The following is a 19,137-nucleotide window of genomic DNA, read 5'->3' as shown; positions in this document are numbered from 1 at the left end:
AAAAGCTGCCATGTGAAATCCAAGCTAACCAACAGGAACTAATTTCATCACATTTGCAGATATTCCAGGGATGCACCAATACAACTTCTTTTAAAGCAAGTACAAGTGTTCACATTAGAGTACTCACTGATACAAAGTACCAATAATAATACTCAACAATACCTTTAAACCTCTTAATAATTACTATTTTCATCAGATGTTCCTAACCCTTTCTCTTGACAAATTAGCAGTGCAGTTTGCAGTCTGCTTTTCTTTGGTTATCCTTGTTATCGTTAAAATATCATCAAACAACAGACATCGCTTTGACTTGCCAACCCACTCAAAAAATGTAAGGCCAGCATCATGTTGCAAAACAATATGCGCACAATATTGTTCATGTTTTATGAGTACTTGGGCTTGGTATTTGCACCAAAACATCTCTAATTTATTCACATACATGGTTTTTGAAAGCAATTCAAAATTCTGGGTCTTGCCTGTTGATAGTTTAACTGTTTGGCAAAAGCAGGCAATTGTCTGTGGCCTGGTGCCCAAAGGCACTGGAGGTACAGTGCCTAAAAAGTATCCACCCCCTTGGATGTTTCAGCCTTTTATTGATTTTATAAATCAATCATGGTCCATGTGATTAGGCTTTTTAAAAACAAACAAACAAAGAAAAAACTAATGGGGAGCAGGTGGCCTAGTGGTTAAAGGCGCTCCCCATGTACGCGGGTGGCCTGGGCTCGAATCCGGCCTGAGGCCCTTTACCGCATGTCTCTTCCCCACTCTTGACCCTGTTTCCGACTCCATCCACTGTCCCCTTCTATCTAATAAAGGCACAAAAATGCCCAAAAATAAATCTTAAAAAAAAACAAACAAACCCTAATGTCAGAGTGAAAACAGATTTCTACAAATTAATTTCAATTAAACACAAGTATGTACGGTAAAATAAGCCACTGAAGAAATATTTTCCTCCTTTAAAGTGACTGACCTAATTTGACAGAGGTCCAGTCAATCATTGCTAGTAGTTTCACAGTTAGAGAAATGGAGTTCACCAGGTTCAGTCACTGTTTAATCAGTATTCCTGGCTACCATTATATATTGAAAACAAAAGAACAGCCCAAGCATCTCAGAGAAAAGGTGAAGTCAGTGAAAAGTGTGAGTCAGGGGATGAGTACAAATAAAATTTCCAAGGCACTGAGTTCTATTTAGTCCATCATCAATTTAAAGAAGGAACATGGCACTTGTAATCTGTCTAGATCAGGCCGTCCTCACAGACTGAGAGACCATGCAAGAAGGAGACTAGTGAGAGAGACCACCAAGACACCTATGACTACTCTAAAAGAGTTACAAGCTTTGGCAGCTGAGATGGGAGAGACTCTGCATACAACAACTATTTCTCTCTTCTTCTTTCTTCATCAGTCAAAGCTTTATGAGAGAGTGGCAAAGAAAAAGCCAGTGTTGAAGAAAACCCATTCAATCTTGACAAGAGTTCACCAAAGGACATAAAGAAGACTCCATGGTCAAGTGGAGGAAAGTTCTTTGGTCTGATGAGGCCAAAATGATGCCTTTTGGCATTCAGACAAGACACTCTGGTCAACACTGCACATCATCACAAACACACCATCCTCACTTTGAAGCACAGTGGTGACAGCATCATGCTGTGGGGATGCTTCTCAGAAGCCAGCCCTGGAAGGCTTGTAAAGGCAGAGGGTAAAATGATTGCAGCAAAATACAGGAAAATCCTAGGGGACAACCTCACTCAGTCTGGAAGAGATTTATTTTCCATCATGACAATGACCCAAAGCACAAAACGAAAGCTTCACAGAAATGGTTTAAAGACAACAAGGTCAATGTTGTGGAGCGGCTGAGTCAAAGCTCAGACCGCAATCCAACAGAGAATTTGTGGCTGGACTTGAAAAGGAATGTTCACACCCAATCTTCTTGCAACCTGACAGAGCTTGAGCAGTTTTGCAAAAAAATTATAAATGCACTTACCAAGCTTGATTGAGACCTATCCACACAGAATCTGTGCTGTGATTGCAGCCAAAGGTGCGTCTACTAAATAGCTACTGGAAGGGGGTGAATAATTATGCAGTTCCCTATTTTACATAACATTTGTATTCAGTTCGTAGTTCTTTGTAGAAATCTGTTTTCACTTTGACATTAAAGAGCTTTTTTTGTGTATTTTCTGCATAAAAAGCAAAGTTTTATTGACCATGATAGTGGCCACAATATGATAACACTTTAATGCTCTGCAAGCAGCTGTGTTAAAAAAAACATACTAAAGAACTTTAGCAAAGAGTTTTTGTGTCCTGTGCCTCCTTCATTTCGTGTTGCCTCATTAAGATATGTCTGCTTCTATTGAGGTTTATAAGGTTTTACGGGAAAGCTTGGTGAAAAGACGAAATTCCTATAGGCCATGCGGCACACATCACACCAGACACACTTACATCCACATCCACATAGAGCATTGTGTATTTTAAAGAACAGACCGCGCTGTACATGTGGTGCATGAAGAGAAGCAGATAAATTTGTTTTTATGCAGTGAGGTTGATTTTAATGTACCAAAGCAGTTCATATGTTCAGGCCAAGTTCATCCATTGGCTACTGTAACATCCCTGGCCTCACTAAGTTTTAGAAGAACAAAGTTAGATTGTGCAGTCAACAACTTTTTAATCGCTTATTGTCCTCATTGTTAAATGTGCCACTAAAGCTCAGGAAATGAGGCAAAATGCCCAAAAGGTAACACACAGCTTGAGTTAAACCTGTAAGGCCACAGCACATGCTAATCTCAAGATTATCAGATTTAGTGTAATTGGTAATCAGATTGCAAAGCAAAGACCTGCTGGGCTCATAATTGGAAAGTGGGATTAACCTGTTTAACCAGGTTTGGAAGTTAAGAACGTGATGATGAGAGTCTCAAACACTATGCTTTGTGTACACTTGTAAACAAATGCATTGTTACCTTGGCCAAGGAGGTTATGTGATCGGGTGGGTTTGTTTGTTTGTTAGATTTTTAGCAACATAACTCAAAAAGTTGTGGACTGATTTTGATGAAATTTTAAGGAAATGTCAGAAATGGCATAAGGGAGAACTGATTAGATTTTGGGAATGATCCGGATCCATGTCTAGATCCAGGAATTTTTTTAGGATTCTGTACTATTGGGAGATATGGCTAATGGCGGAGGTCTGCGGGCTCTCTGAGTGCTTTTCTAGTTATTATTGCTTTTCCCCTCAGTTAGATTTTCTCTTTTCATAAGATTTTATATCATTGAGGGCTTAATCTTAAAGTTCCGCTCTTGAGCCAAATTTAGAGAGGCTCTTTACAGCAGGATGTGTGTTACATTCAACGATCAGTTCCAATAAATCCCCATAAACAGCAACATCTTACAAAGGGATTACAGGAGGCACAGTGGATCCTGAGTTAATCTCTGACTACCGACTTTGTGAGGCCTTTTTTCTTTCTTCTCTGCACAGATGCTCTGCTACGACAGTATTTATGTTTAAAAACCCACCACCAATATCTAATATTCATTAAAATCATTATATACAGTTAACTTTGACTGCAATTCTAAAGCTAAAACAATGTTTTCACAGATCAGTCATATCTTATCAAAAGTATTAACTGGCAAATCTCTAAGAGAAATCAGAATCAGAAGGATTTTAAAATGGTTTTATAAATTTCACAACAGCACAAATTTTAAAATGCATTAAAAAAAATCTGATTTTTCATTAATCTACCTCCATAGAGCAGAGCAGACTCATTATCAGATGATGTGTTTATGATGACTAACTCAAAAACCACATACTAGGCCCAACTTCTAGTAAAACAATCCCGATTTAAAACCTGAATTTTGACTTTTCCTTCATATCATTTATTTTGAAATGTTTTAAGATGCTGCGTTGCTTCAGTATCTATTTCTTTGAAAAATGTTTGATTTATTCCTGCTGGAAATTCAGTTAATCTGTGAAATGATAACCAATCAGTCAGACAGCCCTATTTTAACTTTGTTTTAAGGCCACTTGTCCTAAAGTCCTCCAGATCAACTGTTATAATCTTCTAGCTAATAGATACCTGACACATGTAGAAAAGCACATATATTTAGACATAAGACATTAATGATCTATTGACATAAAAGAGTCAGCCGCATGGAAGGAACTGGCATGACCTGAAATCAGGTCAGAGGAAAATCTGTCTGGACAGGGTGGGGGTGAGGGGCTAGTGCATGTACAAGGACATTGGTACACAACTTAAGTTCATCTGAGGATAGTAGATGTGCCGAGTGTTCTGTTTAATCCTTTGACCTATACGAACATATAAGTCATCTGTACATGACCTTAGCTACAACCAATAGGAAATAAGCACTCCTGCTGGCAGCAGAACAAATGCAAGGGATTCGCTGCCCTGCACAAGCAAGTTTTCCTGCAATGTCCTCTGCAAGTTTCTCTTAGTTTATCTTCAACAAATGATAATGATATAATTTTTCTTAAAATGCTTTTAATCAATCAAAGTGCTGTACATAGATTTAAAAGAATAAAAATAAAACTATTGACAATTAGGAACAATTAAAAATCCATAAACCAATAACAACACTAAAACCCTAACAGAACATCTGAGAAAGGAACAAACAACTCAAGACTTATGCACAGTAAACGGTAAACAAGTGGGTCTTTAGCTTTGTTTTAAATACATTTACGATACTTGCCTGCTTAATATCTACTGCTGGACTTTTCAACAGTGTTGGCGTATGCTCACCAACCATCTTTTACGGACCAATGGGACCCTAAAAAGACCAGTCTCTTGCTTTGGCAAACAGGATAATCTAGCACAGCTAAAGTAGCCTTGTTTGCTTTAGCTACATTAGTTATGTAGCTTTATTACTTACCTAGTTTATGTAGCTAACATAGCTTATGTAGCTTCATGAGCATCAGATTTAGCCATGTAAGCCATGTTCATTTTATAGCTAACATAGCTTTCTTAGCTTTTTGGTCAGATTTTTGACTTTAACTTTAACTCGGTAGCCTTAAGCCATATTTGGCTTGGGTCACTTGGGTGACCATATTTTGATCAACACCATTAAAAAAAAGGGTTGTGTAGAGTTTGGTGACCTGCACTTTAACACAGCATTCTTGCCTATAAGCTTTTTAACACATATTATTAGAACTATTGCTACAATAATGCTAATGCTAATGCTAATGCTAATAATAATAATAATAATAATAATAATAATAATAATAATAATAATAATATCTGAGAGCTACATTCTGTCTGTCTTGGGAAATTCTCTAATAACCAGCTCCTCAAGTTTTAGTTTCAGTGTCAGAAACACTTTGTAGGACTACTGGCACATACAACTGTAGATCATCTGAATAATAATGAAAAGCAATCCAAAATGAATGTGATATCTGACAATGTTGTGCTTGTGTTATTATATTTAAAGATGCCAAGGACTGTTAACTTTACTGTGGTTTGATACACAAAATCTGTGCTTTATCTTGAAACTCTCATTTGTTTTATCAGCAAACACTTATGAACTCACTGTATTTGTTAGTTATAACTCAACAACAGAGAAAAAACATATCGTCTTGACACGACTGAGATCACAATCACTAACAATCAGCATATCAAATAAATCCTTAATATCAGGATTTTTGCTTTATTTTTTCAGAATTGGATTGGATTAAAAGATTTAAGGGCTCCCTCTGAGCCTAGGCCCTCAAAGCCAAAACCTAACTGAAGAGCTATCTACAAATAATTAGTTTTGTGCGGAATTAGTAAAACAAATCTATAAGAAATATTTTATTTAATCTTTTAGATGTTGTTTCAGAAATGTGTGGCAGGAGCTGGGAATGGATGGGTTGACTTAAATGTCTCAAATCCTGTTAAATGAATTGGCCATGCTCATATTTGGGTTTTAAAAGTGATGGAGACCTAACTAATAGAGGTTTGTATAAGTTTTGGATACATGAATAACTGGCAACAATTGTGGCATATAACTTTGTGACAGTGACAGTTTTTCTATGTAGATCTGAACCTCATTTGAAATGAATTATCTGAAATCATCCATCCATCTTCTTCTGCTTATCCAAGGATGGATCCCAGTGGCTAAGTAAGTCAACCTAGACAATCCTCTCCCCAGCAACATTATCCAGTCCTCTGAGGGATTCCAAGGCCTAATAGGATATATAACTCCTCCAGTAAGTCCTGGGCCTACCCCGGGGTCTGCTCCCAGTTTGACATGCCTGGAAGACCTCAACAGGGACCAGACAGCATCCTGATCAGATGCCCAAATCACCTCAACTGGGTCCTTTCAATGTGAAGGAGCAGTGGCTCTACTTTGAGATCCTTCTGGATGTCCAAGGTCCTAACCTTATCCAAGGCTGAGCCCAGACACCTTCCTGAGGAATCTCATTTCAACTGCTTGTATCAGCGATATCATACTTTTGGTCATTACCTGAAGCTCATGACCATTTGTGAGGGTTGAAACATAGATTGGAGCTTTGCCTTCAGGCTCAGCTTCTTCTTCACCACAACGTTCTGGTAAAACACCTGCAACACTGATTGCAGATGTTGAACCAGACTTTGAGACAGGAAACAGAGACAAACTATTTAGCAAATAACTATTGTGGGGTATTACTTAGATTGACATGATAACTTAATTCAATATCGCATGTTACAAGCAAGCGTAACTTGGATGTTGCTATTCCTTGTCCCTTTCTAGACTGAAAAAGGCACCTCATGGCAAAAAATTGTTAGCCTGACAGAGATCTGACTCCTCTTAGCACCTGTCAGCCACGTGGTCATGAGGAGATTGAGAGATGAGACATTCCATTTCCATTTCCTTACAAAACTGGTGCTAGCCTGTTGAGGTCTCAGTGGGGAAAGGACTCATAGTAGTGCCCTGCACGGGCCTATTATCTAGGCCCGAGTCCGGCCCTGGCCCGAGGGGGTGGAGCCCGGCCCGGCCCGACAGGTTTTCAGAATCATCAGACCCGAAGCCGTATGAAGCCCAACTTTGTTTTTTTTTTTTGCATGTGCAATGCAGCAGCGCACAGCAACAGCTGACCTGCATATCGCAACAATTGTAGGCCTATTAACAAATAAACACTTCTATTCTATTCTATAGTTGAACTATTAATCAATTCTGAACATGGCAACGTCCAGTTCAACAACAGCAAGCTGCTTAACATGGCAAACTCTGTTCTATAAACACCACAAGAAGAACAGTCTGTTTACTTGGCATCATGCAGAAAAAGAATAGCATCCACAGTTTCAGGGGCAAGTCCAGTCCTCTTTTCTTCCATCACTCTTCCAGCTGTGCTGAAAGCACACTCGCTGCTGCTACCGCTGGCTGGGACACGTAGAGCGGGAAGGGAGGGGGCAGAGCGGCTGCTGCATTCAAGTGTTGCCATTTAAATTGGTTAAACACAAACACGACACATTGCTCTAATTGGCAGGTTTAAAACAAAAGAGTCTGAGCCCGGCCCGTGTCCGAGGTAATGATATAATCATTGGCCCGAAGCCCGGCCCTCGGGCTGTCGGGCCCCCGGGCCTAGGGCTCCAGTGCAGGGCTCTAACTCATAGGCATCATCAAGGTCAAGCAATACCTGTGTGACTTTTTTGTTTGGCCATCTGGATTTGCTCTCAGATCCTTGTTGACAAATCCACACTGTCAGGGAACCCTGGGACCCCTGCCCCAGGTATGGTGTCGATATATAACTGTTCACCAGGAGGTTCTTGGTCATGCGTCTGATCAAAATGTTGAAGAACATATATCCCTCCACATTCAGAAGGGCATTTGCCTCTAAACTGGGAGCCTTTCTCCTTTGGGATGAAAGTGGCATCTACAGTTTTCATAATGATGGGATGACTGGGATTTCCAGGTAGCTCCAATAAGCTTCCACACAAGCTCCAGCAGCCAGGGGCAGTTATTACAAACCTTGTGGGTTACTACTTACCACTTAGATGGAGTAGTGTTACACTAGAAGGAAGGCTCGGGTGTGTAAGGTATAACATTTATATATATATATATATATATATATATATATATATATATATATATATATAAAACATAACCCGGCAATCAAAGGGGTTTCACTTTTGGGTTGCCACTGGGCAGGTATTTGATGTAATGCTCCAGCTCCTGCTCGTTAGCCAATAGCATCCCAGGGTTCCTCTCCTCAAGTAGTTTATGGGCATTTTTGAAAAAGTTCCAGGACAAACATGCCTGCATTCTTCCCTGCACCTTCCCTGCCTTTTGATCCTTTCAGCTCTCCTAAAGTGCATGCATTTCTCTGAGCTTTCCTCAAAGGTTCTTAAGCTTTCTTTTTGTGGGCCTCAGCTCTACTCCATGATTTCCTTGGGAGGCATTGTTTTCTAACTATGAGAGGGATTTCCATCTTGTTTCCTGGTGCAACTCTCCAGATTAATTCCTTCCTTCTTGATAACAGAAGACATTTGAAGGTTGTTGGAGGTTGTGCTTTCCTTGAGAATAGTGTGGAGGATACTGCGATAGCAAAGCCTCTGTATTTCTCTGTGGTGTTAGCCTATCACTACTTGACTCTGGGTGTCTGGATGAACCTCTGTCGTGGTACTCTGCAGGTTTGCAGTGAAAATGTTGGGATAACACGGATTTTAACACCTCCGACTTCTCGTCAAACTGTGCCTTAAAGCTGGCGTCAAATTTCTGAGAGGCATTTGATTTTTGCATCAGACCAACGTGGACCCTTCTGTGCCATTGTATAGAATGATTGTTGAGAGGGATGGTCGCATCGACTATACATCACATCACATCATTCCCATGCTCGTACTCCTTCATTTGTATTTGTGCCGTGCTTTGGCCCACCTCCTCTTCTGTGCCAGGGCCTGGGAAGTGTGTTGTGCCTGTGCGCGGAATAGTACACTTGCACTGGTCAATCAATTTAGACTTCATGCTCAAACGAGCATAGACACTGTATAGATTGCCTAGTGTGAGTGCGCCCTGCTATGGCAATTTTTCTATGCTGCTGATGAGAAAAGAAATAGAGATGTCTGCTTGCCGACAAATATGTTTTATTCTTTTCAAGGAAGGTCAATCTCACACACAGGAGCGGTCAGTACGCAGAATGAACCAGAACATGGGGAGACTAGAACATTTATGCTTGAGGAAACGCCCCCCTAAGGTATGCTTGACACCCCTCTGTCTGGGAGGAATCCACACCAGCACAGGGCTTTGTTTCCAGGCAGTCTGGACATCACAATTTAAAAGACAAAAGGACCATTTGATTCAGTCATGGGCTCCAGGTTTAACACTTATTCAGGAGCTAGCACAGTCATCCTCGTTGCTTCGTGTTTACATATGAAGTAAAGGCCCTGTCCATATGGAGATAAAAATGATATGTTGCCGTTTCGTTTTGAAAAAGTTTTTTCTGAAAGACGGGACCATTTCAGGAAATATCCGCGTAAGCATGAAACCACTGGAAACGACTGAAAACGCTCTAGTGCATTTGCCACGCCTGTACGTGGCGCTGTGTTGCTGCCACGGAAATGCACCAAAAGAGAAGAAGAACATCACAGAAAACTGACACAAACTTTCTTCTAGTTGCCCTTCTGGTTGTTCTCCACGTTGGATATGGTGTGTGCGTTTCACGGTGGTGGTAAAGGAGCATTAGATTTTTCTGTAAAAGCCATAACAAGCTCAGTAGCTTCTGCAGCACGGACACAACCATGTAGTCCGCTATTATTGTTTTGGCCGGACCTGCACAGGTGCCTTAAAGGAGCTACGATGTGTGTGACGTAATCGTTTCAAGAAAGATGCTGACAGCCATCCACATGGAGATGAAACGGTAGTCGTTTATGGACCGATGCACTCTGGGACCCGTTTTCAAAAAGTATCGTTTACAGTCATTCAAAACGCCATTTCTGTGTGGATGAAACACCGATACGACAAAATACTTTTGTCTATACGCCCAAATTCGTCTCCGTGTGGATGGGACAAAAGTCGACACCTTCCTAGCCCTATGGTTTTCCCATGTCTGTGAAAGGGTAGGCTGCATAGAAAGGAGTACAGTAGGGGGTGTTGGGGGGAAACACAGGGGGAGTGTTGAGACAAAGAAGCTAATGCCCATTTACACGACAACATTTTCGAGTGAAGATGCAAAAGTTTTGTAGCGTTTTGGCTGTCCGTTTACACGGCAACGCCGTTTTGGTGCCTGAAAACGTAAGTTTCTGGAAACGGGCTCCAGAGTGGAAGTTTTCCAAAATGCCCCTGTCTCCATGTAAACAGGGAAAACAACACTTCCTGAAAATGCACATGCACACTACGGCTGCAATCAACTGTGAAGCACGAGTGTCGCAGCACACTGGATCCAGCCGTGGCAGCTCGAGCCGAGCTGTGATGTAGTTTACTGCCTGTCATGTCACAGACAGCTGGATTTAGAAAAGGGGACGCATTATTCTCATTTAGAGGGCTATCAGTGACAGTTTCTTTAGATAAAGTCGTGCTTTTAATTTTGGAAATGATTACTTTTGCCTTTTTTTATTGATCATCATGATAATCACCATCATCACCATCGTAGTGAGGCAGAGATATTTCACAGCTCATCTTAACACAAAATTGCTTTGCTAGATCAGTCTTGTTATAATGTAGATATCCGCTGTGAATAATTCAGCCCCCCCAAAGAAATTCAGCTCCTACAGCCTTTTATTTATCGTGGATTTTCTCATAAAGTGCGGCGCTGCACATAAGTGCAGCTGGAGCCTTTTTTTAGAATATTTCTATTTCCCTTTATGTCTGCTTCTCAGAAGTGATTTAGTTTTTATCTTTTTTTCTTTAAGTTTTAAAAACTTATTGAATTTCCCTTCTGGGATAAATAAAGTTATTGTATTGTATTGTGACTACCCTGTCTCCTCCTCTACTGGCTACATATCAATGTACAGCTGATGGAGGAGACAGGATTAGAGCTTCTGTGTTTAGTTAAAAAAGATAGTTAATCACTTCCAAGAAGCAGATAAAATTGAAAAAGGGGAAGTAGAAATATTGTTATGAAAAGGCTATCATTCTTTTGCTGCGCTAAAAGCAGGAAGTGCTGCACTTTCGGAGAAAATCTATGAGAAATCAAAGGCTTTAGGAGAAAAGTTTGTCCCTGGAAAATCAAACAGTCTTAACAGTATTTCGTTATAATAAGACTGGTCTTGCAATGCATTTCTGTGTTTATATGTGCCGTAAAATTTCGCTGCCGTGCTACGATGGTGATGAGGAGGAGGATTTAGTGATGAATGACTCTCATGTACATGTATGATAGAAATGTTACATATTATCAAAAACACATGAAAAACACTGTCCTTGTTGTAGGGACAGTTTTATTGTGTAGTAAATCACCTTACTAAAGCATTTGTCGGTCTCCTGTGTTCTCGTGTAGATGGAGGTTATTTTCAAAACGTTGTTGTGTAAACATGAAACTTTTGGGAAACGAAAAAGGAAAACGAAGCAAAACGTTGTCGTGTAAACAGGGCCTAAAACTCCATTACAACCCTAGCACTGTGGTCCTCAACCTGGCTGTGATGCCTCCTTATCTTTGCTTGACTGTGGCTACGATGGCTTACCTGTGGTTGATTGTTACTGCCATACATTACCTTTTTCTGATGGTCCAAGGTAAGCTGTTCAACCATCCACAGCTGTATTCTTTTGGGATCCTGTGCTTGTCTGTCTTTGATGCGCCATTTTATTACTGTGTTGTCCACCCAATTGATCAATTTTCCATTTCACCTCTTAGTGAACCAGCGCTTCAGTTTCACCTTGTTCTGTTTGTACTTGGACAATCACATAGCACCTGCCATGAGGATGATTGAAGTGGATAACTAGATCCCCCACTTCAAGGGGAGTCCAGCCAGTCTTCCCTGGCCACCCTCCAGTCTGTTTCCTGGAACCAACTGCACTATTCATGGTAATCAGTGGGGAGCCATACAAAACACATGCAAACTCAGGTGGTTCCTCCTTACATTTCAGGCATATGCTGCCTGCACAAACTGGATTACTAAAGCCCAGATGCATTCAGCCTAATTGACATCAACATCACATCATGATCATATTATGTAGTCCATTAACACAGGCCTCTTACACATTAGATTAGGGTTTAATGAGCTCTCGTGTGCCAGTGCTGACGCTAAATGCTTATCAGCAAGGTGGTGGGTGCTGCCATGGGACTCCATCATGTCTGCAAAAGTAACAATTAGGTTTGGGATGTGCCCAAACCATTAAATCCCTTCCTTGTCCTTTGAACAATCATGTGTGGGTAGTGAACGAAAGCTTTAAATCTCCTTGAGCCAGTTAAGTTGAGCCCCAGTAATATTTTAGTTTCCTATAAATGCAGGAGTAATTGCCCACTGGAAAGAGACTGTCAGAGGACAGTACCAAACAAGTTCCTCAGCATCAGTTCTGGTTAGATAGAAATTACTGGTGTAGTTCTAATAACATAATTCTATCATATTTTTAAAGGGTGTTGAAATTATCTTTGAGACTCCAGCAGACAGAAATGAGAGGAAATCGCCAAATGGAGCTCCCTGAGGACTTCTACATTCCCATCCCTCTGGATACCAACAACATCACTGCGCTGAGCCCATTCCTTGTTCCCCAAGATCACTTAGGGAATCCGGCTATTTTTTATGCGATGTCCGTTTATATGTTCTTCATATTTACGGTCGGAACAACCATTAATGGCCTCACTATAGCATGTACTGTTCAATATAAGAAGCTGCGGTCTCATCTCAACTACATCCTGGTGAACTTGGCTGTGTCTAACCTCATTGTTGCCTGTATCGGGTCTTTCACCTGCTTCATCAGCTTCTCCCAAAGATACTTCATTCTTGGTCCACTTGCCTGCAAGATTGAGGGATTTGCAGCAACACTGGGTGGTGAGGAGCTTAATATATTTGAATGGATTATTTTCTGAACCATGCTGACATGTGTTCACATGATGTGACACTACGCTGTTTAGCTGTCAGCATCATGTAAAACACAAAGATGTGTTATTCAGGACAGATATTTGTTTCTATAATCAATCATCTTGACCAGAAATTGTTTTTTTTTTCTTCAGTTCAAATCACTTTGCAACTCCAATGACTCTGGTTCCTTTTTGAGCTTTTTGATTAGTTTTTTTAGCCTTAAATGCACAGGCAGAAGAGAATTTTACTCAAAGTGTTTCATTGTAAATGTGACTACAGTACCTTAAAGTAACATCTGAGGAAGCTTTGCAGAGCTCACTGTGATATAAATAGATGTATTTTGAACCTCTAGGTAGACATTTAGCAGAACAAGAGACAAAAAAATGACAGCAAAGGGTTTCTCCTGCAATGTCCATTTAGTAGATGAAGATTTAGCACACATCACATGATCTAAATATGCTTTTCTGTCTTGTTCCAGGTATGGTGAGTCTGTGGTCTCTGTCTGTAATAGCGTTTGAGAGGTGGCTTGTTGTCTGCAAACCTCTTGGGAACTTTGCCTTCAAGCCTCAACACGCTTTAGCATGCTGCGCAGCAACCTGGTTCTTTGCATTGGCCGCCTCAGCTCCTCCTCTGTTTGGTTGGAGTAGGTCAGTGTCTTTGAAACCACACAATGGATTTTTTCAATGTTTACATTGGTACAGAATTATTCTCAGGAAATAACACTTTTCAGACAACTTCCTCAACAGTTGACTTCCATTATACTAAATTCTTAAATTTCTTGTTAAACTCTAAATTCTTATCCATCTCTGCAGGTATATCCCAGAGGGCTTTCAGTGCTCCTGTGGACCAGACTGGTATACAGCCAACAACAAGTACAACAATGAGTCCTATGTGTACTTCCTGTTTGGCTTCTGCTTTGCATTTCCCTTCTCTGTCATCTGTTTCTGCTACTCACAGCTGCTCTTCGTGCTGAAATCGGTGGGCACTTTATTCCATATCATCAGTTTTTATAATAAATTGCTGCTTTTATGGCCCACACCAATGTTTCCAGCAGACCTCTAATATTTAAATACCTCTCCTCCATCGACAGGCAGCAAAGGCTCAAGCTGAATCTGCGTCCACCCAGAAGGCAGAAAGAGAGGTGACCAGGATGGTGGTTGTCATGGTGATTGGTTTCCTGTTTTGCTGGGCACCTTACACCATTTTTGCTCTTTGGGTTGTCAACAACCGTGGGCAGGCGTTTGACCTGAGACTTGCAACCATACCATCCTGTATGTCTAAATCCTCCACAGTTTACAACCCAATGATCTACATCCTCCTCAACAAACAGGTGAGTGTCAGTGCCCAGCAAGGTTATTATAGTTAACTAAAACTATCTCAGTAACTTAAACTAAAATCGTCTTAGTTAACTGAAACTGAATAAAAACTCAACTTTACAGATCAAACGGAAACTAACTAAAACTGTATTGTGTGTTTACAAAACTAACTAAAATGAAATAGAATTTGGGACAAAATCTTCTTAGTTTTAGTTTTTGACACAGCATAGTGACTGACATGAATGCCCAAGGCTGGAGAGAGTAAAGTCACCTGATTTGATTGAAGATAACATCAAACAATTGTAATTTTAGGTCTTCAGTAGTATACAAACAATAAAATTGAATAATTTCATTGAAAATTGAAGAGCCCTTTTGGGGTTTTGCCTAAAAAACTAAAAGTAACATTACAACTAATAAAAATTAAACTAAAACGAGGCATTTTTGCAGAGTTAAAACTTGAGTAAACTAACAAGAAAGTAGTAAGGACTAATTAAAACTAAACTGAAATTTAAATGTAAAATTAAAAGGTAAAAACTAAATAAAACTGAAACTAATGAAAAATACCAAACTGTTATAACCTTCAAAAGACTGCAGGTAGGACAAAACCTGCACTGATTGATCAGATTTTTCCTTTGTTTTAAATGGTATCAAAAAATAGACTCAGTTTTGATCTTATTTGAGTGGTGCATCTGTAAATTGCTTTCACACACACAAAGGCTGGATTCAGATCATTCTGATGACCGTCTACAGCAGGAGTGTCCAAATTTGGCCTGTGGGTCAACTGTGTCCGGTGGTCCAATTTTACTTGATCCACAGAAAATTCTAAAAATAAAATGAAATATGTTCTACAGAAAAAGTTTAAGCCTTTGCTCAAATGTTTCATACTTCTGGTTTCTAGTCTAGGCAGCGCTCCCGTTTTAATTTTATGTATCACTTGACCGACAAACGAGGGGCAGTACTTTCAGGCGCAGCAGATTCATGATGTAAACAAGCAGCAGCAAGAGCTGGTGCAGTTATGGAGGAAGAGATTAGTGTGGATGCTGCTAAAGCACCATTTTTATCAGAACTTGAAAACATTTCTACGTTAAAAGAACAAAGAACAGCAGTGAGTTTTTTTCTTTTCAAAATCAACAAAAGTCGAGTACTTACATGTCTATTGTCGCCATGTTTCGCATTATTCCTCACTAGCTGGGCATGCGCAGCTCGATAGCAGCTACATCACGTGTTGTTGCTCTTATTGTCCCGTACAGATGTGATAGACGGAACATTCATCCAATCACACTCCGAGTTTTTTTCAAATCCTCTGCCTTTGCTCAAATGTTTCCTATTGAAGCTTTCCCAGATGGATGTGTGAAACACATCCATCTGGTGTGTCAGGTTAGAGTACATCATCATTTATAATACCAACATTATGTTTCTGACCTTAAGTGCAAATAGAAATTGATCATTTAAAGGGAGATAAATACAGACTTACATTAATTTCAAGCTGGTGTTTCAATACAGTGAACATGAATGGTTGATGTATTTCACTTGCATATCACTGGTGTCGGGCCAAAACCTCCTATCTCCAAAATCACCACTCTTCAGAGAATGAAAAAAAAGAAAGCTTTATTTTTCAAATAATTTAACAATGAATGGTCGAAGGCAGTCTGTTTTTGACACTTTTAATTGCTTTAAAAAAATGTAAACCCCACTGATAGATGTAAAGGATAACCAATAGCACTGATCGGTAAAAAATATATATATTTGTTAAAAATGGAGCTACAAGGTTTTACCTCGATGACAATGACATTTATTGTTATGAGTTCATTTAGTGGTGCATATAAAAAAGATAGACAGAAACCATGCAGCCAATATTATCTACTAATGTCTTTCATATAACTAAACATGTTCCAGCAATCAAAGATTATTAGAGAAATGTTTCTGTTGTCATGGCAGATTTGATCATGCTCTCTTTATGTTTATAATTCTTCAAGTCAAAGCACTTTGTAAACCCTTGTTTATAAAAGTGCTATATAAATAAAGTTATTATAATTTATTGGTATTTTAGCTTGACTAAGTAGCAGCATACAAGCTGTTCATTCATAAAACTAAATCATCCCGTATTCTGTTAAAGCTCTTGTCTCCAAAGGTATTAACTTCTCCATGTAATATACATTCACTGACATTGGGCCAAAGCCTTGTATCTCCAAAATCACCACTTCTCAGGCAATGAAAAAACCCACAGAAATACTTGAACATTGAAGGGTGACAGTCAGCATCTATTTGGTACTTTTTACTAGTTTAAATGTGTGAAAACAGATGTAAATATCAGATAAAAAATAAATTAATCATGAAAAAATGGATATAGGAGGTTTTGGGCCAATGTCAGTGATTTAATAATAGAAAGACTTCTACAAAGCATTAAATGTACTCATTTCTCCCCCTGTCAGTTCCGTGTATGTTTAAAGAAGATGCTGGGAATGAGCGCCAGCGACGATGAGGATTCCTCGGCTACATCATCAGTCACTGAGGTTTCCAAAGTCGGACCTGCTTAGGACGATGGCATTTCATTGTCTATCAGTCTGGATCAGTCTTCCTAATTCCTAACAAAGATTACCTCAGGGCACTTTCCAGAAAGGGACGGTCTTTGTACTCTTTACTCTATGGACTCAACATAAATCCACCATGAGCACAGCTCTGAATTAAATTTAGTAAAGTAACAGCGGCATGGAAAAAAAAAAAAAACAATTATAAGACTTTGAGCAGTACTGGACTCATCTGCAGAGACTGTGTTGGGATGTGAGGGGATGGAGGGAGATGCAGAAAGAGAGAGATGGACAGAGTCGATAGAGTAGTTATAGACTGATTGAACTGTCATTATATGCTAGTGTAATGATGTATTTCTTACAGATTAGGAGTTAAATGCAAACAAAAAATGTAAAAAAAAAAACAAAACAAAAGAATAAATAAATGATAACAGTGATGACTTTTGGTTTTACCAGGCTGTTCATTTAAAATGTCTACTTTTAAGTCTGGCTTTACAGTAGTTTTCCGAATCTTAATTCTGAAAGCATGGGCACAGAAAAGGGTTGTGTGTCAGAGTAGAGGTGTTTGCCTCACTTAAGTGGTTGTAACAGTGCTATGTCCAGCTTGTCTGCACCATTTGTGTTTGCCAGGTAATATGATATTGTATGTTGAAATGTACTGAAGATAGACACTTAAAGTGTGTCCAAAATGCAATGTATTCATTACCTGAAGAAAGTTCATTCCTCTCCTGGGGCTCTACATTGACTAGCACGGCAGCTAGTCTACCTGACGTTACACAGCAGAGCTTTAACATAGAGTAGGTATGTTTTTCTATTGGTCAAATAGCCGCTGTCTTGGCAACGACAATGATTAACTACCTATGACCAATTGTCAGATAAAGTGGAACATCACAGAATCATGTCATGCAGACCGCCATGGGGGTTGATAGTGAGGGCTCCATCTCTCTTCTTCCGAGCTGGTTGTTAGTAGTCAGGGTTTTCTGGCTAATAAGCAGCAGCAATGAAAGATAAGCCACTGATGAGAGGAGGACTGGACCGAACTATCCGACATGGAGTTTTTGTCTTTATGGGACTATTCCCAAGTTTACTGCTTTAGCAGAGGTTACAGTTATAACATCATGGGGACTAATATTGAACAACTTACGGTAAGATTCTTTTTTTTTCATTTTTGAGTTTTAATCTGGTGTCTATTTAATAGAGCACTCATGGGTTATTATATTAGTTATTTGATTCGTTGGTGTCAGTAGAGGATGGTATTTGGCTGTTGTAAGCTGCTAAGTTATGGTAGCAGCTAATGCTAACAGGCTAATGGTGCTAATGTGAAGCTAACTGTTGTGTGTGTGTTAAAACGTTATTGTATATTGTGTAACTGAATACAAGTGTGTAAGGAAAAGCTCACAGCTTTTATTTTGTGTGTTTAAACCTCAAAAATCTTTGTGCAGTCATTTCCATGGTCTGGTCATGTGTATGTGTTTACCAGGCTGTAATAACGCACTCGAACTGGTCAGTCAATTTAGACTTCATGCTCAACCGTGCACAGACACTGTATAGATAGCCTCGTGTGAGTGCTCCCTAGCACTGTGGTGCTCAACCTGGCTATGTTGCCTCCTTGTCTTGTCTTACCTTTGGCTGCAGTACAAACTTGTGGTTGATTGTTACTACCATACATTACCTTTTTCTGATGGTCCAAGGTAAGCTGTTCAACCATCCACAGCTGTATTCTTTTGGGATCCTGCGCTTGTCTGTCCTTGCTGTGCCATTTATTACTGTGTTGTCCAACCAATTGGTCAATTTTCCATTCAATCGAGAACCATCGCTTCAATTTCACCTTGTTCTGTTTGTACTTAACTTGGACAATCACATGGCACTTGCCACAAGGATGATTCAAGTGGATAACTAGCTCCCCACTTCAAGGGGAAGCCAGCCGGTCTGTTTCCTGGAACCATCTGCACTGGTCATGGTAATCAGTGGGGAGCCATACATAAACAGGTAACATGCAAACTCAGGTGGTTCCTCCTTGCATTTCAGGCATATGCTGCCTGCACAAACTGGATTACTAAAGCCCAGATACAATTAACCTGACATCAACATCACATCATGATCATATTATGTTGTCCGTTAACACAGGCCTCTTACACATTAGATTAGGGTTTAATGAGCTCTCGTGTGCCAGTGCTGATGCTACATGCTTAACAGCAAGGTGGTGGGTGCTGCCATGAGAGTCCATCATGTTTGCAAAGCCACAATTAGGTTTGGGATGCGCCCAAACCATTAAATCCCTTCCTTGTCCTTCAAACAATTAGGGATGGGTAGTGAACTAAAGCTTTAAATCTCCTTGAGCCAGTTAAGTTGAGCCCCAGTAATATTTTAGTTTCCTATAAATGCAGGAGTA

General features: G+C 39.9%; 1 protein-coding gene across 1 annotated transcript; it reads left to right on the top strand.

The window, feature by feature from the left end:
• The first annotated feature begins 12,492 nt into the window (after positions 1-12,492).
• On the top strand, positions 12,493-16,754 carry LOC121504481 (blue-sensitive opsin-like). The gene is made up of 5 exons (XM_041779286.1): positions 12,493-12,871; positions 13,380-13,548; positions 13,714-13,879; positions 13,992-14,231; positions 16,650-16,754. Exons 1-5 carry the CDS (start codon positions 12,493-12,495, stop codon positions 16,752-16,754), a joined length of 1,059 nt encoding a protein of 352 aa, XP_041635220.1.
• The last annotated feature ends 2,383 nt before the right edge of the window (positions 16,755-19,137 follow it).

The sequence above is a fragment of the Cheilinus undulatus genome, linkage group 3, assembly GCF_018320785.1.
Source record: "Cheilinus undulatus linkage group 3, ASM1832078v1, whole genome shotgun sequence".
Lineage (NCBI taxonomy): Eukaryota > Metazoa > Chordata > Actinopteri > Labriformes > Labridae > Cheilinus > Cheilinus undulatus.
Note: the sequence above shows the minus strand (reverse complement) of the source record. Positions and strands in the feature narration are given on the sequence as shown.